The sequence below is a fragment of the Phalaenopsis equestris genome, unplaced genomic scaffold (assembly GCF_001263595.1).
Source record: "Phalaenopsis equestris unplaced genomic scaffold, ASM126359v1 Scaffold199124, whole genome shotgun sequence".
Taxonomy (NCBI): domain Eukaryota; kingdom Viridiplantae; phylum Streptophyta; class Magnoliopsida; order Asparagales; family Orchidaceae; genus Phalaenopsis; species Phalaenopsis equestris.
The window spans coordinates 1-27779 of NW_018219014.1; the positions used below are offsets into that span (position 1 = coordinate 1).

The window sequence follows — 27779 nt, forward strand, 5'->3', positions numbered from 1 at the left end:
AGTCTTGAACACAATTCTATTTTGTGGTTGTAAGCCAAACCTTTCAACCAACAAGCTAAGAGGCTCAAATACCATTTTCATAATTTGATTTCAAAAACATGACGTGAAAGTAGTACTTCAATGGGAGGTATTACAAGCTGTTTGATTTATAAATCAAGTTAGCTAAATGATTTAATAAAAATTGCCGATTAGATCATTAGTGTAGATCCACAAACTTGGAAATCTCTTTTTCTTAGATCTATGGTTGAATAGCATTTTTATTTTTTATTTTTATTTTTCAAGATATATTGTTGAATAGTATCTTCTTCTCCCAAGTTGTGTGTGTATTATTCTTCTAAAAAGATAAGCAGATTGGTAAATACCGTTTTCATTTTTCAGCCAGCCATGCATCTGACTCTTGTAGTCAACTTAATTAGCGTATAGATGTAAAGTGCTTCAACTAAATTGAACCCAAAATTAAGGGACTGTTTGGGATAACTTTTATTTCTTATTTTATTTTATTTATATTTTAATTCGAAACATAGCATATTTAACATATCGAGTTAAAATATGATTATTTTTAAAAACACTTTAAAACATTATTTTAAATGAGCTCGCAAACATGTTAATTTATCTTTTTTAAAAAAATAAAAATAGGTAAAGAACACAGTAAAAAAAAGCATGTTTAAAACTAAAAAACAAAAAACAAACAAAAATAAATAAATCCCAAACAAGCCCTACATTAGTGTCGCTGGTGTTCAAAAATTGCATCCAAATTTCTAAAACCTAAAACAAAATGTTGTGACAACCGTATGTCTAACTTCACCATGAATTGCAACTGTAGCTTCACAACGCCAATCTATAGCAAAATCTCGTCCGTTCTAAGCTTACATTTGTTACAAAACAACATATAGTAGGAACTTTATACAGAGGCAAGAAGACTAAAAAAAATCATAATATTCCAGGCAAATTGATGTCAACCACATAGCGTTCAATCAACTGGTATGTACTCCTATACATTGTAGCAGCACAAAGGTTACAGATGAGAGAAATTTAGAATGTGTGGTCAAATCAAGAGATCTCACACTTCTGAAACAAATGTAACAGACCAAGTTCAGCAGCTGCTGCTGCAATAGGCCTATAAGGAACAGGACAAAGCCCTGAAGAGGTGGATGGTTAACTCTTTATACAGTTAATATTCAGGGCTCTTGCTTCAGTGTTATGTTAACGATTTCTATGAGAGACTTTGGGTGATACTGTTCATCCGTATCAACTTCCTCAATTTCCTGGAATGCATTGAAGACTTTCAGGAAAAGTGCGAACAAAAGAAAAGTATTGTTGCAATGGACCTTAAATTTTGAGGTACAAATTAGGATGATATAAAAATAATGAAATGTTAGGATGATTTGATCATGCGTAAATCATACAAAATAGAAATTTGAGGAATGGTTAACACAGTGAGATGGGGGATTCATCAATTCCATAGTGTAATTCTCAAATCAAATAAATTTCTTTAAGCATATAAGAAATCATCTAAAACTTATTTTCATTTTTTTTTTTTTTATCTGTGGACATCTGAGTGGAATTAATTGTAAGCGCACACACACCACATATGCAAAAGTCTTGAACACAATTCTATTTTGTGGTTGTAAGCACAGCTTTCAACCAAAAAGCTAAGGAGGCTCAAAAACCATTTTAATAGTTTGATTTCAAAAACATGACGTGAAAGTAGTACTTCAATGGGAGGTATTACAAGCTGTTTGATTTATAAATCAAGTTAGCTAAATGATTTAATAAAAATTGCCGATTAGATCATTAGTTATTAAGTTGTAGATCGAAATCAATAATCATGTTATTCTATTTAAAGGTAGAAACATAGAAAAACTAAACATGTTGGCAATAGATAGAATTTTCAAGTTCCTCCATACCCTCAATGCTTGAAATCAGAAGAAATAAAACTTATACTCAGTATCAAACCCATCAAGCCACCAATCGCCCCTTGACAAAATTGCAACTTATAATAATTGTAAACCAGTAGTTATCTAGTGTTCAGACTGAAAAACACTCAATAATGCTGTCTGGTCCTTTCCAAAGGTTGCATTTGCGCATGCTATAATATCAAAGTCCGCAGAGCAGTTCAAATATAAAAATTTCAGGGGAACTTAGCCTGGATCAACAAATAAACTTATTAAAAGAAGACGATAAGCTATTACGGCAATATGCCGGTCCGAAAAATGCGGTAGAGTGAAGGATAGAATGGCACACAACAAAGTCTGAAGGATAAACAATGAAGTCCCTCACAAGTTGGCCGGAACAACTTGCACATAAACCTATATCATCCCGACAAGCCAGCCCAAGCTTGCTTACACAACCACCCGCAATTGCGAAGCTAGAGAATTTCATACTAAATAACTATCACTAGAAGAGGCACAGAAAAAGATGACATCAAATCCATTTAGAGAAAATTACCTACATACCACATAATTCTTTTGAATTTACATATCTAACACCTAGAGTTTGATATTTACATCTATAACACTTCGATTTCAAGAACCTACACATTAAAATGAGTTAGTATTAGTTGTATTTTTTATTTGGCATTAAACATTAGAGTATTATGAAAGTAAAAAAATAAAGTTTAGTTGCTATGTATTTAAATATATAAAAATTGTGGGTATGTATGTAAATGCCCCATCCCCTTAAATCTTGGAGTAATATGTATGTAAATATGAAACTTTAGGTATGATATATTAAAATACATAAGAATTGTGTGGTATGTATGTAAATACCCCATCCATTTAAGTGCTCAATGGAAGGCACTTCCAATGAATTCCACTGCCAGTCCTTGGCAAGGAGCCAGGCTGAGCACAGTCTCACCCATAAGACCTGCTGGTTCCTCTTTCTTCAAATGAAACAAAGGGCATCAGCAAAAGTAAACGAAATCAGATACACATCAATATCGTAGAGGAAGCTATACTGGAGTTCTGCTGCATGAAAAAGAGCAGTTGCGAAAAGTGTAAAGCTACAAATGTTGGGTGACGAAGAAAAGATAAGTATTCAAAGGGCACCTGAAGAAAATGTATGCGTATTTTTTGGAATTGTTATTCAAACGTCCACACTCCCAATCACAACAAAACAAGCATGCCAGAGCATAGAGAACAGTGCACTGCTTGAACTAGTAAACTTTAACCAAGGTTTCTTAGGATGATGGGGAAGGAAACCTGACGGTCAAAGAAGAAGGTTGTGTCCTTCATGATAATGATGTGTAAAATTGACCAACAACAACAACAAGAACAAGCCTTTATCCCACTAAGTGGGATCAGCTACATGAATCCTTCGTTCTAATAAATTAAGATCATTATTTTATAATGCCCAAGTCAGTTTAGGCCTACATCTACCTTTTTTAACAAAAATCGGATCTAAAATCTACCCTCCTAACTAGATCATCAGGTGGTCGATGTTTAATGCGACCAAATCATTTAAGATGACTCTCTCTAATCTTATATGCAACTGGAGCTACACCGACCATTTCATGGTTACGTTCATTTCACATTTTGTCTCTTAAGCCATTCATCCACCTAAGCATTCTCATCTCAGCAACACTTAATTTGGTTTTATGCTTCTCTTTTCCTTTAAAGCAATGCAGGTCTGACCACCATCTTATAAAACTTTCCTTTAAATCTAAACGGTACTTTTCTATCATCTAACTTGAATTCTACTAATAACATCCCCATCTATAGCACCATCACTTTGAACAATAGATCCGAGGTACCTAAACCATTCACATCTTTTAATGATTTGATCACTCATTGTTACAAATCTACCACTAGATTTACTAATACTAAAACTACCCAAAAAAATAAACAAAGCATTCTCATAGATCTCAATAAAACCACCCAGTCGTCAGCAAAAAGAGAGTAGTTATGCCCATGATAAAGTCAAACCTATTATTTACAAGGGATCAAGAAACAGAAAAATGGATCTACATGCGAGTTTTCTCCTCATTACCTTAATCCAAAGGCATTTTCTCTTCATTACCTTGCTCGTGCACACAAAGCCAGAGACCAGGCTGGTTATGGCCAACAAAGCACAACATAATAAAATGCTTTCGGGTAATTACTTAAAAGCCCATGTCCAAGGAATTAGCTGAGGGAGAAGCAAACGGTGATAAATTTGGTTAACTTGCTTGTTTCCTTAATTAGGGGAAAGCAGTTGATTTAGAAAGAGAAGATGATGCCTGAAAAAAAGGTCCATCTCATCCACTGGAGGCTGAGAGAGGCGAAATACACTTAGAAAAATCCCAAGGTAGTTAAAGAGAAAAACCCCATTAAGTTCTCAAAGGTGTCAAGGCGGTAAAATAAGTATATTCTCTCTCTCTCTGTGAAAACTTGTCACAAAACAACTGTTCACGCCATCTTGAAATAAAAGACCAATCCATCCAACACAAGAAACTTGAATTTAGAGAAATATAAAAACATTCCCTAATCTGCTCATATTGATGGTGATAAGGGAGCAGATAATGTCTGTCAAAGTTTTGTGTCCATACAAAATAGGAATGAAAGTTAGTGAGTGCCCTATCTTTTAGAAGCTGCTAAACAAATGAAAGTTGCCTTGAGCAATAGAGAAAATAAAGGTAAATTTGGATCCCTGCGTTTATATTAAACTATTAAAGGCCCTTCTATCGCCATAAAATAAGCAACGATTCTCACATTATGGATGGATGTTGGAAAATAAGTTAGTCCATGAAAGTAATATTAGGATAAATCTTGGAAAATAGGTACCCTCACAGGAAAATTAATACAATTAATAGATATTATGATTCATATGAAGATAAATATTTAATGAATTAAAAAAACTAAATGGGTTGGAGAAAAGGCTAAGGAGGTTGACAGCTTAGGTTTTAAACTTTGCTATTCAGGTAGGAGTCGCACTAGAAATGGTGTAAATGCAATTATAGATACAAGATTGAAAGATAATGTTGTAAAAATTAATAGAATTTAAGATGAAATTATAACCCTAAAGATTATCGTTGATTAATGCTCCTCCAATAAGTTTAGATAAAGATTCAAAAGAAAAATTTTAGAATGAACTTGAAAAATAAATACAAATGATAGCTCTTGAAGTAAGAATTGTTATTAGAGGATATTTAAATGAACATATTGCTAGAGTGGTAGAAGATTTTAGGAATATGCATGGTGGATAAGATTTTGGAGTGATTAATGAAAAAAGTATAATAATATTAGATTTTGTTTTAGCTTATGATTTTGTTATTGTTGATACTTTATTTTAAAAAATAGATGAACATATTATTACTTATAAGAATGGATCTAATAAAACACAAAATGATTATTAACTTAAGGGGAAAAGAGATCGTCGAGAATATCAAGACTAAGGTTATTCCAAATGAAAATTTAAGTACTTAATATAGATTATTAGTTCTAAATTTTAAGATTAAGAGCTGTAAGATAAAGAATACAATAAAATATTATCATAGAATTAGATGGGGGCACATAAAAGATACAAATAAAATTATTTTTCTGAGTAAACTTCAAGATTTCAACATATGGAATGTTCATGAAGTATCTAATTTTACTAGGATAAAGTAACAAGCACTATTGAACAAGTGTAAAAGATATACTTGGAGAATGAAAAGGTAAAAATTCTATAAATAAAAATAATTAGAGGTGAAATATTAATGTGTAAAAATGATAAAATATAAGACATAGTGTTATAAAAATTGATTTAAATGTAAAAGCTCAGAGAACTGAGAAGAATATAAAGTGGCCAATAGGGAGTTTAAGACAATAATTTGTGAAGTTATGAATTTTAATTACAGTGATATTTATAATAAATTAGAAACTAAAGAGAGTGAAAATATATGTATATACTAGTCAAATAAAGAGAAAAGAAAAATAAAAATTTAATTCAAGTAAAGTATCTTAAAGATGAAAATCAAAAGGTTTTTTCTTAGAGAGATATTCAACATAATTGGGTGAGTTATGTTGATAAATTGTTCAATGAAATTTCTGAAAATCTGGTTGGCCTCAGTGATATTAAATTCGTTAATAATAATAAAACGTTTTATTTTTACCGTCGCATCAGTAAAAAGAAAGTTGAGGAAGCCATAAAATAAAACCAAGGGTGAAAAATTAGTAGGACCTAATGATATCTCTATTGAAGTGTGGAAACATCTAAGAGATTTAGGAGTTTCTTGACTTGCGAAACTCTTTAATATTATTTTAAAAACTAAAAGGAGGAAGAGTACTTTGGTCCCCATTTTTAAGAATAAAGGGGATGCACGAAAGTGTGCAAATTATAGAGGAATAAAGTTAATTTGTCATACTTTCAAATTATGGGAGAGGGTAATTGAACATAGGTTAAAATGTGATACAAAGATTTCTCATCAGTTTGGATTTATGTCAGGCAAGTTTACTATGGAAAATATACATTTATTGAGAGATCTGACGGAGAGGTACATAGAGAGCAAGGTGGATCTACACATGATTTTTATTGATTTAGAGAAATCTTATGATAAAATTCTAAGAGAAGTTCTAGAAAAAACAGGTCTTGAAATGACTTATATTCAAGTCATTAAAAATATGTATAATAGAGTTGTTACTTGTCTTCGAACAGAAGAAAGATTGACCAAGTATTTTCCTATTTCAGTTGGATTACATCAGGGATCGGCTTTAAGTCCATATCTTTATAATTTTTGCTTTAGTTGTGGAGGCTCTTACTGGACATATATAGGAGGATGTACCTTGGTGTATGTTTTTTGTTGATGATGACCAAAGAAAGACTCAAGGAAAATAATTGAATTATAGAGGTCTATGTTGGAGCCTAAAAACCTTCGTTTGAGTAGATCCAACACTGAATACATAGAATGTAACTTTAGTAGTAGAAGCTCTAGTGACAGAGTTGTAAATATGGGTGATCAAATCATTAAAAGATGTTATTATTCACAATGACGATCATATAGAAGGGGATGTTATTAGTAGAATTTAAGTTTGTTGGTTAGTTGAAGTGGAGGCGTCAGGCCTACTGTGTGATAGAAAGGTACCGCTTAGACTTAAAAGGAAAATTATATAAGATGATGGTGAGATCTGCAATGCTTTATAGCGCAGAATGTTTGTTTTTCAAAGAGAAGTATAAAACAAAGTTTTGATGAGATGAGAATGTTTAGGCGGGGCTTGACACTTAAAAGACAATACGAAAAGGAATCTATTTGTGAAAAGGTTGTAGTTCCAATTGCAAACAAGATTAGAGAGTCCAGTCAAGAGAGTAGATGTTTCAAATTCAACTTATGTTTAGAAAGGCTGAGGTAGATCTAAAAAGAATTGGGCATATTGTTTAAAAAATAATTTTGATCTATTAGAATTAAATGAAAATATGGCACTCAATAGGACACAAGGGAGAAAAAGGATTCATTTAGTCGACCCCACTTAGTGGGTAAAGGCTTATTGTTGTTGTTGTATTAGAGGCCCTACTGTCACACATACGTTTCATCCTCCCTTTTTATTAGCAAGTAGGTTCCACAAGATGTATTGCCTAGAAGGCCTCCACCATGAGGTGGGAGATTTACTAAATAGATCTAGCTAAAGTAAGGAAATCTTCAATAAGCGAGGGAGGTTTTTACGCTAAGCAAACCTTAACTCACCCTTGGCTTGAAAAAAATGCTACAATAATAAAAGAGAAAACATCTGGCCATATGCTTGCAAGCATATTTATAAATGTTTGCTTAATCAAAAAGTTCAGAAGGGAACAATATTGAAGAATTTGACTCCGAAAGACCCCAGAAATAGCCTAAGAACGGTAAATTCAATCGAAGGGAAGGAAATGGTCCTCAAAATGGATATGATCGAGTGTGACTAAAGAGCGGTGGGATTAGTGTGGTGGAAGCTTGGAATGTGTTGGGGTTGAGGAATTTGTATGGTGGAAGTTTGGAATGTGCTGGATAGAAAGTGTGAAGAAGTGGGGTGCGGGAATAAGTAGCACTAATAATGGAGTTGGTTTAAGAATGATGCTGAGGGTGGCAATGGATCTGGAGGAAATATGAATTTCACTTACAGCTTTGTAAAGACAATGAAAGATGATGTATTGTTGAACCAAGTAACTGATAAAATGGGATGAGAAAATTAGTGCAAAGATATGATGCAAAGTAAGAATGAAGCAAAAAAGAAACACTATGCCTAAGTATATAGCTCGAGTTGTTTGGATAGATTTCAACAAATACAGAGAATTGATGCAAACAGGTTCTTTTTTTTAAGATGAAGATCCTGATAATAAGCTAAACAACCAGTCCCGATAAGGTAGTGATGGAAATAAATGCTTATACTAATCGAGAGCGCAAATAAAAAGCCTTAAGACAAGCAGAAAGTGATTCTAAGTTTTGTTCTTACTTGTTCCTATTGATAATTTTTATTTGTATAGTCTATTTTATTGTAAACATGTCTATAATGGACAAATCTGCAGCAAACTAAATGTTCTGATTGCAGTGAAAATCCTGAACATATGATTATTATACATTTCAAATTCTTGCAATCATTTCTATTTAAAAGATCTTTAAATTCATGTTTAAAACACACGGATTTTTATGTTTCATTGAAGGGGACAACCCATTTGCCTTAATTAAAGTTGACTGACTGCTAAGCACAATTTTCTGTATCTCATCCTATACCCACACTAGTAAACCTAGACCCTGAGATGTCTTGCATCAAAATTTAATATCAAAGCAAAACAAAAGTAAAAATTAATATCAAAGCTTAAGGGGCTGTTTAGCTAGAAATAGGATTTAACTAAAGTAAGTATTTAGTAAATTTTGTAAATCCATATTTAGTAAATCTTGAAAACTGTTTGGTATAAAAAATGTTAAATCCGGATAAATACTGTGAAATTATTTGACAAATTATCGCAAGATCTAAGTATGTTAGTTGAAATATGAATATAATATTAAATATTACTAATATAATTAAAATAAAATAAATTATTTTTTTCTAATTGAATTGATTAATATTAATTATTTACTGAACTAATTAGTCATTAATAAGAGTTTTTTAAACTATTATTTATCAAGTAGTATTTTAATATTCATTCTTTAATCATAAATTAGTTATTTAACTTGAATTTTAGTAAACTAATGACATACCAATCTTTAATTTAATTTTCATTACATATAAACATCAAATTCATATAATTATAATTAGCTTGATAATATATTTATTAATTATTAAATATGAATTATTAATGATTAAAGTTAGAGCATATTAATAATTCATAGAGTTTTCGTCATAAAAAATCAGATGGATCCGACCCATTTTCAAATATGGAATGGAGTGACTCATGCTTTAAATCTAAGGTCACAATTCTTTAAGGAATAGCATTTAGGGGTTCTCCAATAAGGATTAAGAAAACACATTCTTTTGACTAAAGCAGGTTGTCAACCCACCCTTTGCAAGGTAAAAGATGAATCGTGATGACCACCGTCAATAGGAGTAACCACTTTCCCAAAGAGCCCTCGCCTTTCTTGCAAATGTAAGGGAATAAGTAAAGAGGCAATAAAGAAATAGAGAAGTGAATTGTGAGAATTGGTGGAGGGCATTAGAGATAGAAAAGAGGATGTTAAGGAGACCGAGAAAAGTATTTAGGACTAAAAAAAGGAGGTAAATTAAACTATTAAGTGAAAAGAACAGAAAGCTAGCACTTCACTATCTAAAATTTTAGGGGAAGAGTTGAATTTGTACAACCTAGGAAACTAGCATTGCAAAATGAGTGTGGAATTGCTATAACAATCTCAAAATAGATGGTATATGTTCAATACATCAAGAAAGTTTACAAATGATGGTCCTAAGCTTTGTAACATCTTGGGTATCTCAGTTCTATAGCACGCTTATTGAAGGTGCATTGGGGCAGCTTTTTTAGCTGTGGCGAGGCTGGAGAAAGCATAAATGAGCGTTCGGAAAGAGCGGTGTGACAGCTTTTTGGGATAAGCACATCTAAATGCAGGTCGCAACCCACTTTTTGTCCGCGACATATTACCTTGAGGCCCCTTGTTTTGCTTGTGCCTCGCGTGCCCTTTTGTTGTCGTGCTTCTCTAACGTATCTCCAGTGCCCTAGCTGCCATCTCCACTCCCCCTTATCTCTGGTCGTCAGTTCTAGTGTTATTATCTCTCATCTCCTTCCTTTCTCCCTTTTCTCTGGTCCAAGTTCCGGTTGCACTCTCTCATATGTTCCTATGGTATTCTCTAAAATAAACAATTGCTATTATTTTATAGGTAATATGGTTTGAGGTTTGCCCTATGTGGCTTGCTCTTTGTTATTTCTGGCTTTGCTCTATTTGCAATTTCTGGAATTTTTTTCATTGTTCGTGTGGCCTTTGCTTTATGTTCTATGTTAAAAGGGTTTGATGCGAGCCTCTTTGTGATTTTTGACATTTTTCCATTACATATGTGACTAATACTCTTTGCTCTATGTTTGAAGGGTTCGAATTGAGGCCCTTTGTGATTTCTGGCATTTCCCCTTTCCTTCCATTTTCTGATCAATGGGGTCTATTGTTTGGTTTTTGCGATTTGTTGGGCTCTGGAAAGGAATTTTATTTGTTATTGCACTGTGTGGTTCGGTCAGTTGGGGCTCTTTACTATATTTTGTTTTTGGTCCAATTATGGTATAATTGCAATGTGGTTTTGTTGTTATACTTGTCAGTTTGGTTTGCGTTGGTGGTTTTTCCTTCGCGATGGTATATTAGTGGTGTTTTTTTGGTGCCATGGTCGTGGTGTTGGAAATGTGTGAGGATGTTGGTGGTGATTTTTTGGTGACATAGTGGTGGTGGTGACGTTTGTGGCGGTGGTGTTGGTGATGGTTTTTTGGTGCCATGGTGGTGGTTGTGTGTGTGGATGCTAGTGGTTTTTTTTTTTTTTATGTCAATGTGGTGGTGGTGTTAGTAGCTTGGTGGTGTGTGTGGATGTTAGTGGTGTTTTTTGTATTAGTGGTAGTTTTTTGGTGCCATGGTCGTGTTGTTGGAAATGTGTGTGGATGTTGGTGGTGATTTTTTGGTGACATAGTGGTGGTGGTGACGTTTGTGGCGGTGAAATTTGTGGCGGTGGTATTGGTGATGGTTTTTTGGTGCCATGGTGGTGGTTGTGTGTGTGGATGCTAGTGGTTTTTTTTTTTTTTATGTCAATGTGGTGGTGGTGTTAGTAGCTTGGTGGTGTGTGTGGATGTTAGTGGTGTTTTTTGTGGCTTGTAGGTGGTGTGTGTGGATGTTAGTAGCTGGCGTGTGTGAATGTTGGTCGTAGTTTTTGGGTGACATGATGGTGAAGATTTTAGGTGGTGATATTTGTGGTGGTGATGTTTATGGTAATTTTTTGTTGACATGGTTGTTGTGTTATTGGTAGTTTGTTGGTGATGCGTGCGGATGTTGGTAGTGATTTTTTGGTGTCATGGTGATGGTGATATTGGTAGTAAATGTGGATGTGCGTGGTGGTTTTATGGTGGCATGTTGGTGGTGGTGTTGGTGGTGTCGGTCGTGTTGGTGGATGTTGGTGGTGTGTTTGGATGTTGGTGGTGGTTTTTTTATGACATGGTAGTGGTGGTTTGTTGGTGATGTGTGTGGATGTTAGTGTGGTTTTTTGGTGACATGGTAGTGGTGTTTATGGTGATTTTTTGGTGACACGGTTGTGGTGCTATTAGTGGTTTTTTGGTGACATGGTTTATGGGTGACATGTTAATACATTTCAGGTGTTCATTTTCAATTACATATTCGAGTTGTGGTACTTTTAAATAGCACTTTGCTTTTCTCTACTACACATTTATGTTGCTTAATTCTTTTCTTATTAGTATCATCATGGTTAAAACAAAAAAAATTGGTTTGTCTATCATATGGGATAAAGATGTGAAACTAATATTTTGTGATCTCTATCTTAAAAAGGTGAAATTAAGAAAAAGGCCAACCACCTATTTTAACGAGGACTAATAAAATATAATAAAAAAAGTTCAAGGAAAACACAAGAAGGGAATATGATATGATGCAATTGAAAAAAAAGTAAGATCAGTCAAAGAAAAACTGGAAAATATGGAAAGAATTGAAGTGCGGATCCACAGGCTTGGGTAGGAATCCAATAAAGAGAACCATCGATGGTTAGGAAAAATGGTGGGCCGAAATATTGGATATGAAAATTTATGAAACGTCAAGTCCTTTGCCATTTTTTTTTAAATAACATCAACATATGAATAATCCACCACCCGACAAGATTTAACAAAATGTTCTGTATGACAACCCGTATGCATCTATCTGTTGGAAGAACTTTACAGGAATCATGGACTTTATAGCTCCTCCAGAATGACTTCCAGAGAGGTGCAGTCATAACCCTCTAAATTTTATCACAAGATGAATCTATGAGAGGAGTCATGGAGTAATTCCAACACTCATCTGAAATAACAGTGTATATTTTTTAATTGTGTTGAATGCTCTGATCAACTTATCATCGAAATTATCAAACCCGAAGACCCCACATTCCAAAGGAACCACCATACAGATTTCACATGACCAACATTACATGTCATATTTTAAGGTAAATGCATGCGTTCATATTTTCCTGAATTTACTCGAACACAGTAATTTGAATACCTTTATTAAATGTTTTAAAATTATATTGGAGCAATTAATGAAACACATCTGAATGCACTCGTATCAAAAAGTAAAAAAATCACATTCATCAGACGATGCAGTTCACCAACACAAAATATCATGATTTTATGTAACTTTAACACGTGCTTCCCTTTTGTTATGGTCGGATGAATAAGAAGTGCACATGACAGTCGCATATTCAAATTTGTTAGGAGAACTAAGAAATACAATTTTCTGAAGCCACCATCAGGTTTGCTTGAATATAAATAAATGAAAGGGTATTTTGTTGCAAAACTAATGATTATAATTATATGAGATAAATATTACTTGGTATGTTGGATATTATTTACAAAGAGAATTTCTAAAACAATTTCCTAATACCAAATATCACATTCTGGAGTTTGAAAGAGCTGATAATGTTGTCCGGGGTAGGAAAGAGATGTTTAATAAGAGGCACTCATCCTTGCACAGTGCTAGTGAAAAAACATTTGGAGTTAGGAAGAAATAATGAGTCTTTCTGCAGGATGCAAACATATCCGTTTAGCAAAAAAATGCAGATTGTGATCACTGCAATGGTTCTCTACAAATACAATCGGCCACATTCTTCACGTAGTGACATTGACTTCCATGGGGTAGATGAAGATCATTCACGTCACCGTTGAAGCTTATGAATATCGCCTAAGACAATCTATATCACAAGCTGAAAGTAATTTGTCAGAGTCTTGTACCCAAGATGGGGAATGTGCAAGGGAAATAATAGAGTTGAGAAAGCGAATTACATATGTCATAGCTAGCTGGTGAAAGGATGTTGTATGTTTCTTTTTTTATTACCTTGTGTGCAATGATGTACATATGTGTTGCTAAAATATTTTATATTCATTGTAATGTCGGTTTATGCAATGATGTACAAGTTGAATCTCAATTTGGTGGAACTTTTATTTTCAGTTATTTTTCATGTATTTTTTCCCACATGGATGGCCTGCGAGACAACAGTGGGTATAATATCTAATGTAAGTATTTATTATATGTTTTATTTTTGTTTGGAGATTTATGATAAAATATTCGACCTTATGGCTTCTTCTCGATAACCTATATGTTTTTATGGGTTTTTGACCCATGAAATCGCTATGAAGGCAACCAAGTAGCCCTTGTTTTTCAATCATATGACTGTTAGAGTTCTTCTGGATGATTTTTGTGGCGATATGCGTAAGTGTCATATACGAGCTCATTATTACGTGATTTAAAAAAACAAAAACACTTCTTTTAAGTATTACTATTTTCTTGTAGTGACAGATTATTCGTTGGTTTATACTTTGTGCTTTGAAACCTCACAAATTTATAGAAATTTAATTAAGTATTTCTATTATTCTTCTTACTAATGTTGTATCTAAAGGTTTGTGCTTTGTGGTTTTAAACCTTCAGAAAATATGAGCTCGAGAACTTTTGTTGCCTTCAGAGCATTCTAATATTACTATGGACTACAATATTCTCTGCTTACTTCGCGACAGATGCATAGTTATGGGAGATAATTTTGCAGGTATCCAAGAAATATATCAGAGATTGACAGATTGGCTCGATGATTCCACCGTCGATAGTGATCAGACGTGGAAAGTTTCGTTGATGGAGGAATTATCTTATGACATTGACAGGCTGTATTTTAAAAACAATATTATGATAATATTAATTATTATTTTAATAATTTTATTTATAGTTTTGATTGTTGTGTCATTGTTTAGTGAGGTGTTTGTTTTTATTTTATAATACTCAAACTGTATATTTGTTTTTATATATGAAATGTGAGATTATGACTGATTTTATTATAAACAGAACTATACAACAGAGGCAGAACGGTCATTTATTCATAAATAGCTATCGTAAAACTACATAAAACAAAGAGACATCCAGTTTTCCCGCAGCAGCTTCTGCGCAGCAGTTTCCTAGCACAGTTGCTGTGCAGTAGCATTTTAACAGTTGTTGTACAGTAGCATTTTAATAAGCTGTTGCTGCCCCAAACAAACCCTAAGAAAGCTGTATATTAATAAAAGGGGCATTTACATACACACCACACAATTTTTATGTATGCACATATCTAACACCTAAACATTCATATTTACATACATGTCACTCAAATCTTTAACATCACATAAAAAATGCTATCATCGCTGCCATTTTAAAAATGAAATCCATCTTTTCCGACATAGGTTTATGATACCAAGGTGTTACAAGTGTAAATATTAATCTCTGGGTGCTAGATATGTAAATGCATAAGAATTGTGTGGTATGTATGTAAATTTCCCTTTTAAAAAACAAATTTAGATGAAGGTAGAAATCACTCAATGCTTACAATTTTTTATTTCCTAAGAAGTTTAAAGGGGAATTCATTACATAAATTTAGAATAAAAATTAATCATGACCTCAAAAAACTTCCATACATCATTCTCCAATCAATTGGAATAATCAATAGAGAATATTTTTATGTTTTTACCAACATCTGCGAGTTCATTCTTCAAAAAAAATATATTTTTATAAATCAAATACCACTAATCTTGCGTGATGTCATATTCAGTCAGGCATGCAGTCTAAGCAGAAGCTTTCAAAGCTTATACATGTTAAGCGTCAAGGGTGTCAATATCAAACTGTATATGATAATGAAAATTAATGGCATTTGGAAATGTAATATGTTTAAGGGAGTATATTGTCAAATTTGATTTAAAATTAAGTCATGAAATATATAAGGAAAATGAGAAAATAAATTAGATTGTTACCTGTACAACATCCTCGCCTTTGATGACCCGCCCAAACACATTAAGCTTATCATTTAGGTCTGGAATTGGTGCAGTCGTAATAAAGATCTCAAATCCTTTATCATTTGCTTTTGTTTTTGAAGTTCCAAGCATGAAAGCCTCGTGCTTAGGGCTGTTCAAACCACAGACAACATCAAAATTGACAGAAATAGAATGAGGAAGTTTGTGCAAAGTTGGAAGTAAATTAGCTTAATGCAATCATCTTCCTCGTAAATAAAAGACGGCGTAAAAATATTCTAAGCATGTTTGCAATGTATCAAACCTTGTCTCAAGCTGACTATTGGATTTTCTATGGAGAGCCCATTCTTCAGCAGCACCAAGGTTGTGAGGGTCCCCACCTTGAATAACAAAGTGCTTTATTACACGATGAAAACGCATTCCTTTGAAGTATCCTTTTTGACTGTATAAACAGTTTTGTCAGTAATTTTCATGATATTAATATAATGGACTTGCACAGGAATGAAGGAAAGTAGCACTCTAAGTAGCAAAAAATGGAGATTAAATGACAATTTTTGCATACCATAAATCAAGGAACTTGTCCACAACCTCTGGGGAGGAATCCTTATGAAGCTCCACAGTGAGTGAACCTTTGGATGTTTCAATGACCTACAGAAAAAGTAGTAAATACTTCTTAAAGAAGAAATTATGAGAAATTCATTGCTATTTATATGCCTAGCTCAAAAGAGTAAAAAAAATAATTACACTTAAGAATATCCAGAAGCCAAATAATCTTACATAGGACTCAAAAGAAACTTTCACAATTTGTTATCTAAATAAAACAAAAAATATCAGACAAATGCAGCATGGGGCCCATGACATGGTTCTGGTTGGCTGTAGCTTGATCAATAATAAAATAAAAAGACTGCCCAAACAATCCGAAAGAACATAAATACTGAATAAACAGATAAATAGTGAGAAACTCCCAAACACCCAATCTCACATTACACCACACTGGCTAGCCCCATGCCCACCGCTTGTAAAGCCCAAAACATGCCCAATTAAACCTGCATCTGCCAAAACTCAATACCAATCTCGCAAACCAGCCTACTTCGAGCCCTCTCCCCTGGTTGCGCAGAAACTTTGCTCATGTACGCCTGCTCGCCTGACCTCATTCTCTCAAACTTGAAAAAAAAAGAAGTCAAACATATTTTTATTTCATATGAAAACATAAGCAAAACAAATAGAAGACAAAATCAAAATAAATAGTTAAAAGGATTCCAAATGACCTCTAAATTGTGAGAGGTCTCTCCATGGACGATCCAGATGAGTTTTGCTGTCAAGTAAAGCCACTGCAACTCTATTATGAGTTGCCTAAGCCAAATAAAGCCACTACAAATCAACAGAGGTCTTCTAACTCCACAAATGTGTTTCTGATGACCGTTAAGCCATCAAAAGATTCATGTAAGAGATAGGAGTTCATAAAATTCCTAACCAAATTAGATTTGATGTATGGAAGGTTTTAGGAAATGAAGTGATGTGAGATTCTCCGAATATCGCAATCCCGAGTGCAGTAATTTTGCAAATTGTGGAATCATGGCTCCCGCAATCGTGAGTTCGTACAGGAGCAAAGGACGTCTACCAAATTTTTGCATATCTTTTCTTCCTTTTGATTTGTTTCCAATATCAATACGTCTAATTAGGTTTTTTTCTACCAGGAAACTATTTATAAGTTATATTTTATTATTTGAGGGGTTAGCTATATTTTTTGTGTGTCGAGATATTGTATTCTCTGATTTATGATCTAAGAAATGTTTTTATCATTTTCTTTTGCAAGCAGTGTACATGTATTTTGCTCAGGAGTAAGTGGTGAATCTCCTTGACATCCGTACCACACCATTTAGTGGTTCTTTTTTCTATTTCAGCTAGGACAGCCACTGAATCATCTATCACCCTCCAAATATCGTTGATCGCCCATATTTTCATTCCCCTACCATTCTTCCACCGCCCCTATCAAACCCACTTCCCAAACAATTTCTATAAACCCTAGAACGGTTTCTGGTATCAAAGCCCATCAAACTCAAAATGTTTAGGGATTTATCTCTCTTGCCCCAAATCCAAAATTTCATAAAAAATAAAAAATTCTCACCATACCTAAATCATAGCGCAATTGCTAGCCCCAATCCTAAATTTTCAAAATCCAACATTACTACATTCACCAAAATTCTACCCCGACACCTATCACCAAAACCTTAAACTTCGACCGACCTTTTATCAATAACCCTACTCCCGTTGAAATCATGATCAAGAGAAAAAGAAATAATGCCACCTAAGAGAAATTTGCAAAGATGTGTCCAGGAACTTACTATGGAGGATATGCAGCGAGAAATCTTTCGACTGCAACAGAAACTTGCTTCTTTTAAGAGGAAACAATCCGGTGAGGTCACCCATAACCACACCAGTGACTTGTCAGGCCGAGAAAAGAAAATGAATCCCTTATCGGGAAGTTTCTAATGATGAAGAACAAATATCCCAGTAATTTGCAATGGAAAATCAGAGAAGCCAATATCTTAGAGCAAAGGTGGATTTACCAAATTTTGATGTTTGTTTCGATCCGGATAAATTCATAAAGTGGCTCCAAACAGTGGAACGTATCTTTAAATACAACATCCTACTAGACAAAATGGCAAAGCTAACTGCCATTAAGTTAAAAAAATAGTGCATCATTATGATGGGAGAACATGAAGCGTCTTCAACGGTAAGAAGAAAAGAGTAAAATCACTACATAGTCCAAGATAAAACGATAGATGCAGCGCAAGTACTTGCTAGTTTATTATAAATAGGGCATGCCTTCATACTTCATCACTTGCAATATCAAGATCTCTCATTAGAGTAAACAACTGAGTTAGAGCATCTTATATAGAAGTGTGGGTTAGTGGAGCCCAATGAGCACACAATAACTCGACATCCGATGGAATTGAGTTCCCATTGGCATTGTGGTATAGTTGCAGCCATATTAGACAGTACAAGATGCCTAAAACCTAAACTTGAAGGTGGAGAGCTTAGTCATTGGATTAGGCAGAGTACACCCAGTAGAGCATCCAAGCTTATCCCACCGAAAAAAAAAACATTCTAGAGTAGAGAAAATGTGGAGCCCACTAGCACTCCAAAATCCACCCTCATTAAGGGTCTATTTGGGGCAGCTTAAAAGTGCGGGAGGCGCCGCCGTCACATTTGGTTAGCGCTTATTGCGAGATTATTCAAACTAGTGTTTTGATATTTGTAAATGACGCGGACCGCGGAGGTCACCCCGCGGTCTCCGTTTTGCGAATGAAAATTTACGTATCTGGCCCTTCGATCCTAACCCTATTCGATCCCGTGACCCTATTCACTCCTCGCTTTCGATGTCGTGACCCTATTCGCCCTCGACGCCTCCAGCGGAGAATTTCTAGCCCTAATCGCTCCTTCTCCACGGATCCGGTTCGTTTTCCCTCTGCTTCTTCGGCATTTGACTCCTTCGCCATCTTCTTCTTCGGGTTTTCGCTCTACAGGTATATCGCACATCTTATTTTTGTCGTATCTGAGTCATTCTGCAAGGATCGTGTTTTGGGTTTCTTACTTCTTCTTCAGATTGTCTAGATGTTCAAACTGTGAAAAATCCTAGGTTTGAAACTTGTGTTATTTAAGGAGTAGTCGGGGGTAGCGAACTCTTAAAATGGGATTTTGGGTTCTGTGGTCATATGCCATGATTTTTTATAACTTTGATATTGCTGAAAATGGGTGCATTTGAGTTGTAGCGTTTTTTCTTTTGATGCTTTCATGGGCACGTTACTTTCTCTTCTAATTAATGTTTTACATGAAGGTAGTATAATTAACAACAATATGAAGCTTTATGTGGAAATTAGATGAACTGCAGTAACAAGGCCAAGTTTTTTTAACCATGGCATGATTAGAATGGTGATGGCAGCTGATTTGTATTTAATAGTGCATTGTTTTTTAGTGCACTACTGCATTAGCTGTGTTGCTGTCCATGGAAGTCTTTTGGGTCCCATTAACAATGTTGTAATATGAGTTTCCATGCTTTAGTAGAGGGAATTCCTAGGCTATCCTAACCGTAGAAGGAAAGGGCCATATTTAGGTCTTTTGATACTTTATAAGTTTGATGTTGTTATGATTATTAGATTTGCATGCTTGTTTTGTTTTTTTCTTTTTTATTTCAAAGATATAATTCATTTCTAGTTTAAATTTTTAATTATGTCATAACTGACATACAGAACTTAATGAATAAAGCTAAAGAGGTTGGATCATCAGTCATGTGAGATAGAAAGGTAACTATTATATTTTGTAACCTAAGTCTGAGGGAGGTTGAGGTGAGAAATAGGCCCACGACTTTTTTTAACAAAGAAGGGTGGCAAAATGTTATGGTAAAATTCAAGGAATTGACCGGAACATGAAATTGAAAAACAAGTGAAATCAGTTAAAGAAGGATTGGAAACTATGGAAAGAACTGAAAAAGGGATCAACGGGAATGGGTTGGGATCAAGTTAAGCGCACAATAGATGCACCAGATGATTGGTGGGTTGAAAAATTACAGGTATATATATATATATATAAAATATATTGTATTGAATTGATTTTATTAATAAAAAATTTTAATCTATTTCAGGCAAAGCCGGCAGCCAAAAAATTTAAATTCATTGGCATTAATCCAGTTTTGGAGGAGAAACTGGATGGCATGTTCGCTGGGGTTGTCGCAAGAGGAGCACATGGGTTCACCCCAAATGATGTAGATTTTGGCAGCTCAGCACAGGACATAAAAACCGTGCAAATAGGTGACTCGGGAGTTCCCAGCCAAGTTCACACAGATGTTCAATCCACAAGTCTGCCAAAACGCCCTAGGGTAGACAAAAAGAATAAAGGGGTTGCTTTCATAAAAAACACCGCTGAAACACTTGTTGAAACTTGCAAAGCAATGTCTATTACCTCGCATGACACCTCCATTGACGAATATCTTGAAGTCCTCAATAAATATTCTGATGTTAAGGCGGACGATGATGACTACATAAAATTCATTAAGGTCTTACGAGACCCAATTATAAGACAGTTCTTCATGAAGTTGGAACCACAATAACGAGTGAAATACCTGCGCTCTTTTATGGATGAATGATTATTTTGGATATTATGTATTTTATTTGCTTTAGTTATCTTTCATATTTGTGTGATGGACACTTATCCTCTTTCTATGATGGTAGTATGCTTTCATATTTTATTTTGCTACGATTCTATCTTATATGTTTCGATACAGTTTATTTTGCTACAATTTTATTTCCTTTAGTTATTTTTCATATTTTATTTGGCTACAATTTCCATGGTGTACTTGTCCTTTTTTCTTGTCCTTTATTGATGAAGTTTAAAAATTATTATTGTACTTATTTTGTAGTATGGATGAAGAAGAAGTTAACCACATTCACAAAGTCGCACTAATCATTACCTTGTTGTACTATTATTATCTTACATCCATCGACCGAAACCTATGTATGACGTCTACACAGATTGGGGATAGATGGGTGGGTGAGTTATTACGTGGTCATCCAACGCGATTCTTCAATATGTTCCGTATACGAAAAGAATATTTCTTGACCTGCTTAATGAACTTCGGAGCATTCATGGGTTGCATGGGTCAGCAAGGACAACGCCAAGAGAAGTCCTGACAATAATCTTATACATCTTATCTCAAAATAAATCAATTAGAGGTGTTATGGAGCGATTCCAACATTCATCAGAAACTATCAGCAAGTATTTCGCAGTTGATTTGAACTCTCTGATGAGTTTGACCTGCAAGATAGTTAAGGTCAAAGATTCAATATTTCATTCCACTTCTTTACAAATTGCAAATGACTCTCGATACATGTTATTCTTTGAGGTTTGTCGTTACTATAACAATAGTACATAAAGTTGATTTACATGACACATGCTAAAGGGGTTTTTTACTGTGACTTCGGGATTTTATTGGAGCTATTGATGGAAGACAAGTTGATTCACGGCTATCTGGTGCAGAGAAGGTTGCATACATCGGACATTGCGACTCCCCCACACAAAATATTATGGTCGTGTGTGATTTTAACATGTGTTTTACCTTTTTTATGGCTGGATGAGAAGAAAGCGCACACGATAGTCGGGTTTTTAAGTTTGCTACCAGAAACCATAGACACGGTTTTCCATCTCCTCCATGTGATAATCAAAACACCTTCGTTCAGTACTAATACTTCAATTTCTAATTAGTGTAACTTAGCAGGTAAATACTATTTGGTCGACGCTAGATATCCATTACAAATGGGGTATCTTAAGCCATATTCGGATACGAAGTACCACATCCCCGATTTTGAAAAATCTCGCAGGGTAACACGAGGCAATAAAGAATTATTCAACAAAATGCACTCATCCTTGCAAGGTGTAATCGAAAAAGCTTTCAGAGTGTGGAAAAAGTAGGAAATATTACGTGATATGACGGCTTACCCATTTCCGAAGCAAGTTCAAATTGTAGTTGGTACTATGACATTACACAATTTCATTAGACGGCACCCCTCTAAATCGGATGAAGAATTCGCCCTCATAGAAGAAGATGATTCAAATTAGATCCCACCTGAAGCATATGAATACCATATGGGACGTACAATGCCAAATGAAATGGAGTCACAAGAACCATACAATCGAGAGGGTGAAGGTGCATCTGAGATGGCGGTAATAAGATAACAAATAGCAACGGATATTAGTCAATCGTGAATTTTATTTTATGTGTTCATTACTATGGCATTTGGGTTTTGGGAATTTTTATCTTTTTAAGAATGTTAACAATGGGAACTGTTAAGGAGTTATTGATTTTGAACATCCAAGCTGCTATATAGTTTATCTGCATATTTCAACAGTCGAAGCATTTTGTTTATCTGCATATTTCAAGGAAACAGTTGTGTGGTATGAAATGGCTTAAATGTAGTTCCTGCAGTTGGTTTCCTAGGTTCTCCATATTTTGGCCAAGCATTTGAAATTGGGGATTCTGGCATTGGTGTGAATTTCGTTTGTATCCCCCACTGGTATCAAATAGTATTAAATATAAGCTATGATTCTTTATTGGTTGTGCATGTTAATGCATGATGTTCTTGAGCTAATGATTTTGTGCATATTTTCTTCAAATTTCTTACTTAATCATGGTTATAGCATGGAAAGCTAGAAGTATTTTACATCTGCATCATGAATAGCTACTTAGAGATCTGAAATTTCAGGAGTTAATTTGCAGTGCATTTCACTGTTTCATGATCAGAATGTTCAAATTGAAGCACCAACTACATCACAGCTCATAATCTATTCATAATCTGTTTTTTTTTTCATAACCTGTTTTTTTTCTTTTTTTTCTTCATTGATGGACATATTTTCTCCACTCTTTCGTTGAAAAGAATGCATTTTGTGTGTCATCAATATGCACCAACTCCTCCAGGTCATAATCTATTGCTTGCTAGGGCGTTAGTTCACTTATGAATGGTTCCATCTACCTGACAGCAAGAGCATAATTTGGGTTTCTTCGTCAAACTAATAAATGTGAGTAGAGTTATTATAAGAAAATTAGGGAGGGGTAGCTTTCAGTGCTGTGTGATTTCTTTGTCAGTCAGAGTAGTTATTGTGGTTCCCTTCACTGCTTTTTGGTTGTTTTCCTGTTCTGTAGTTTTCCCTATTTCATCTGGCAACAGAATTTCTGCTCTCTTAAATTTTGTTTTCCATGCATTTGTTGGGGTCAAATTCTGTAAATTGACGAGGCTTGTTGGTTTGCACAAGCTGAGGCTCATATGTGCAATGAGTTTCTGATTATTGGAAGACATGATGAGTGGGAGAGATGTTTTATTAATTTGATGTCAAGGAAGTACATTGGTTGCTTCAATTGCTATGCAGAAAAGACTGTTAGGGACTGGAATAGTTGATATGTATCAATTTTATGTATGCACTAGATTGCTATTTTCTTTTCTCTGCTGTTATGAAAAAACTGAAGTGGTGAGCATTATTTTAGAGGTATCACGCCTTTGAAATTGGAATTTTCAGCTAATCTCTACTGCAGTTCACATATAGAGAAAGTTTACAGCACCTGCATATATCAAATTTTGGGTGTTAGATTTGTAAATACATAAGAATTTTGTGGTATATATGCAAATTTCCCTTCTTAAAATTTCATTTACCAGAACATGGAATGTCAATGAGTTCTCTGTTTCGGTGGTAAAAAACGTGGCTTTTGGTTTAAGAAATGTATAATTGACAGGCATACATTGATAGGTTAAAGATTGATCTTTTCTTTTCACATGCAATGGCGGAGCAGCTTGGATGGCCTATGCTTTTGAGTGTAACTGCTGCCTCCTTGTGCCATTGGTAGAAAACATTTGGGCATATCTACATATCTAACTTTGGATGGATATCTAACTTTGGATGGAATTAAGACGAGTCTGAGCCACTTTTTTTTTCCATTTTCTTTTTACTTTTCTATATCTTCAAGCAAACATTTTGGATGTTATAGGTGGATTGATGGTTATCAGAAATTTGATTTATATGGCTTTCAGAATTTATTTTGAAAGTGGTTCTCTTATTTTAATGACAGATTTGAGCTTATTTTATAATTAATGTGGATATATTGTTTTATGTTGGTTAATAGCTTCACCTCTTATATGGTGGGATAACGGTGGAGTAGTTTGGACGGCCAGATAAATTTGTTGTTGGCAACTGCTGTCTCCATATTTTGGTAAGTATACTTTTTATATTTCATCAATTTTTTCACTAATCTATTCTATTTTTAATAACTGCAGGAAGATGAGTTCCAGATATTCAGGGAAGTCCGAGAAAGTGATGTGTCGTTGCGGGCTGCCATCCTTGCTACTTACGTCACGTCAGGCACATAGCTTCAGGAGGTAATTTTATAGGTGCCCGCGGTGAGCACAACGACATGAGAACTGCAAATTTTTCAAATGGGCCGACAGGAAGTATGTTTCTATGATATCCGAACTGGACACCGCTGCTCAGAGTTCATCAATATCAAAATTTCAAAACACAGCATCTGGTTCGAGTGCTTTCATTTCTACTGCATCCCAGTCAGACAGTTTTGCTCAGGGTTCTGGTGTGTCAGAGCCGAGGGTGCCGAGCGGCATGGGTCGTGATTTGCTGCTACATTTTAAAGTCAATGTTATAATTTTTTTTCTTGTCATTTTGACGTGTTTTTTTTTTTATCTCATTATAGTCCATATTAGTATGTGGAGGTGCATTTTTCTTTTGTATGCATAACTTTGCTCGTTTTATATGATCATATATATTTAAGTTATATAATTGTAACTCCACTTATTTGTATTGTCTTGGCTTAACATTTGATCTTTAATTTTGTTGATAAAATAACTAATTTTGCAACACAGATTATTAATTTAAATGAAAAAATTTCAAATAAGCTATTTACAAAAAGCACGAACCAAACAGCTCAACAGCTTATCCAGAACAGGAGCAGATTAATCATTTCTCCAGAATCAGCTGTTCTCAAAACGCACTAGCCAAACAGTCAAACGGATTATCTGGATCAGCTGCCTATCAGCAGATTATCAGAATAAGTTGCTTATCAGCAGAAACTGGATTAGCTGCAGCTGGGGACAGCTTATTTGGTGCGGTGGCGTTTTGAAAACGCACCTTGCCTGTTTGGGTAAACTGCGTTTTGGCAGCTTATGTATTTTCAAAACGCTGAAAACTGCGTTTTCACACCGCACATATCAAGGTGCGGTAGCAGCTTTCTGGCAGTCGTCTGGCTTTTCCAAAAAAAATAAAAATTTGTAATAGCCACCGCACCTAGCTTATCAACAAATTATCCAATAAGCTGCAGCTGCCCCAAACAGACCCTAAGGAGTTGATACTTGAAAAGGGATAGCCCCTATTAAAGGAGTTGCCAAATATCATGACTGACCATTTACCTCTTGTATGACTGCCACTGATGGTGGTCCAGCATGCCATTAAATTCATTTCAGGGTCGATTCCTCTAGACATACTTCTAAATTAGATACGCTCAATCGAATATAAGCGGAAGAAGTAGGGTACAAAATTAATAGCTCGAGGCTCGGTTCATGAGAATATTAATCCACGTGTAGTTTCAGCTCTAGTTGTGTCAAAAAATGAGGTATATTTATTCTATCAGAACAGCCTATGAAAAATATATGCGATTTGGAGTTAACTGAGACGAGCGTGAGCATAGATTTTGTAGTGAAATTGTTTCAACCATAGCGATGCAATGACTTTATTCCGATGGTGATAAATCGATTCCAAAAGCATACAGAGAAGAAGAAGAAGCCTCTCCTAGTCGAGAAGGATGACGCAAGGAATTCCTGATACAGTTGAGACAGTGATTTCGAGTGCAGTAGTTCCACAAATGACAAAATCGTGGCTTCCACACTTCCACAAGCATGGGTTTAAACTAGGGGAGGGGAGCGCCGACTTCCAAATTTTAGCATATCTTTTCTTCCTTTTTTGATTTAATCTTATTTCCTCTATTTTTAGTTAGGGTGTTTCTATGAAAGAGCTATTTATATGTTGTCTTTTGTTGTTGGAGGAACTAGGTTTAGTTTCATGTTTTGAGAGATTATATTCTCTTATTTATGATCTAAGGAGTGTTGCATTCTTTTTTTTTTTTTGTTTTGCAAGTGTTGTGTTTGTATCTTCCTCGGAAACAGTTGATGAACCTCCTAGACATCCATACCACGCCATTTCATGATTCTTTTTGTTGTTTTCAGCTGGGTCAACTGCCGGCGTCATTTATCCCCCTCCAAAAATTGTCAATTGCACATATTTTCATTCCCCTACTTTTCCTCCACCTCCTCTCCATCAAACCTGCTTCCCAATCATCTTCTAGGAACCCTAGAACGGTATCATGTAGGCATGTTTTATATAATATTATGTGTTGTGTTACAAGTTTTGAAGTCATTGCAACTTAACAGAGAACATGCAACTCCATGTGAGTTCCGTATGATTAGGGTTGTAAACGAGCCGAGCTTGAGCGAGCTCAGGCTTGACTCATGTTCGGCTCGTTCAAAACTGCTCGTGCTCGAAATAGGTTCGTGAACAATGTGTTCGTGTTCGGCTCAACTTAAATATTTGTGTTCGTGTTCGGCTCGAAATTAGCTCATTAAAATAGTAAAGTGTTGGATTCGAACTTGAACCAAATGTATGCAAGAAAACACTAACCACATTATCACACGATGTGTTATAATCTAAACTTCAATATAAACATATGTAATATATTATTATATAAATAATCTATGTAGTATATTATTATATAAATAATTACATAATTTTTTTTTTATTTAGAGTTAAAACGAACCGAACACGAACGAACAAAGAGTTGTTCGTGTTCGCCTCATTTATGATTCGAGCTTTAAAAACTTGTTCATGTTCGGCTCGTTCACTTAACGAACGAGCCGAACACGAGCTGTTTGCAAACAACGAGCTTTTTTGACAACACTACCCATGACACTAAAAGCCATGAAGGTAAGGGGGGTGACGTGCAATTGCAGGTAAGACTTTCTTTCATACAATTCCCACTCAAATCAATATTGTAGATGGACAAGTTTTGGGAAAGCTATGCAAAAACAAAATAATACCAATCCTGACTTAATCTTGCACATGTTGCCAAACATAATCAAGAAATTCCAACCTATTTGGCTAATGATATTCATAAGAAAGGAAGTTCATACACAAAAATACGTAAGAAAATGTAGTCTTGGCAGGATACAAAATTGACAGATAAGAATGAAGCTCAAGATCTCCGTCAGGAACAGAGAACTTACAGCATAGCCAGGTAGATCAAATTTCTTGGGCTCCCCATTACCGTTGGTGTGCTTTAGGAAAAAAAAAACTAATAATTAGTGACTGTCACGCTTAAAAGCAAATAAAACTGATAGAAACAGAAAAGTAATATTCAAGTAAATGAAACATTAAGCAGATGCCACAAGACGGTGCATCTGCTCACCACTAACAGAAGAAGCCAACGAATATGAAACAAATCAAAAATGTACCTCAGAAGTTTTTAATACCGTTCCAAGTTGGTTATTTGACCTGCATGGAGTTCAGTTTCCAAAAAAGGAGATTAAATATCAGTTTAAAGTCCTAACACAAGAGCTTGACAAGAATACAAGTGAATGCAATAATTAGTCCTGAGCCAAGCATCTGATCTGATTGCATATGACTGAAATGGAATTTAAAATGAAAGAAATGAAAAGTTAACCTTTTATACCAGTGATTGTAGGTTGCATACAAGGATAATACAACCAAGATGACTAAAAGATTGCATGTAATGATAGTTGTAAGACTGACTCGAGTTGGGCCCTTTTTCTTCTTGCTCTGAATAAGCAATGCTTGAGGCTTGATTCTTGCCATAA

General features: G+C 34.8%; 1 protein-coding gene across 1 annotated transcript; it reads right to left on the minus strand.

The window, feature by feature from the left end:
• Positions 1 to 765: 765 nt before the first annotated feature.
• On the minus strand, positions 766 to 27779 carry LOC110035690 (peptidyl-prolyl cis-trans isomerase CYP21-4-like). The gene is made up of 7 exons (XM_020739961.1): positions 27635 to 27779; positions 27417 to 27456; positions 27189 to 27239; positions 15926 to 16011; positions 15668 to 15805; positions 15367 to 15517; positions 766 to 1265 (listed from the first exon to the last, which is right to left on the minus strand). The coding sequence occupies exons 1-7, from the start codon at positions 27775 to 27777 to the stop codon at positions 1179 to 1181; spliced, it is 696 nt and encodes a 231-aa protein (XP_020595620.1). The 5' UTR covers positions 27778 to 27779; the 3' UTR covers positions 766 to 1178.

Excerpts from the sequence above, each read along its gene's own strand:
- LOC110035690 (XM_020739961.1), bottom strand. The coding sequence starts at position 27,777 with ATGGCAAGAATCAAGCCTCAAGCATTGCTTATTCAGAGCAAGAAGAAA. Across the intron at positions 15,518-15,667 it reads AATAGTCAGCTTGAGACAAG|CCCTAAGCACGAGGCTTTCA; the intron begins GTTTGATACATT and ends TGGTTTGAACAG. Across the intron at positions 1,266-15,366 it reads AAGGCGAGGATGTTGTACAG|GAAATTGAGGAAGTTGATAC; the intron begins GTAACAATCTAA and ends AATGCATTCCAG.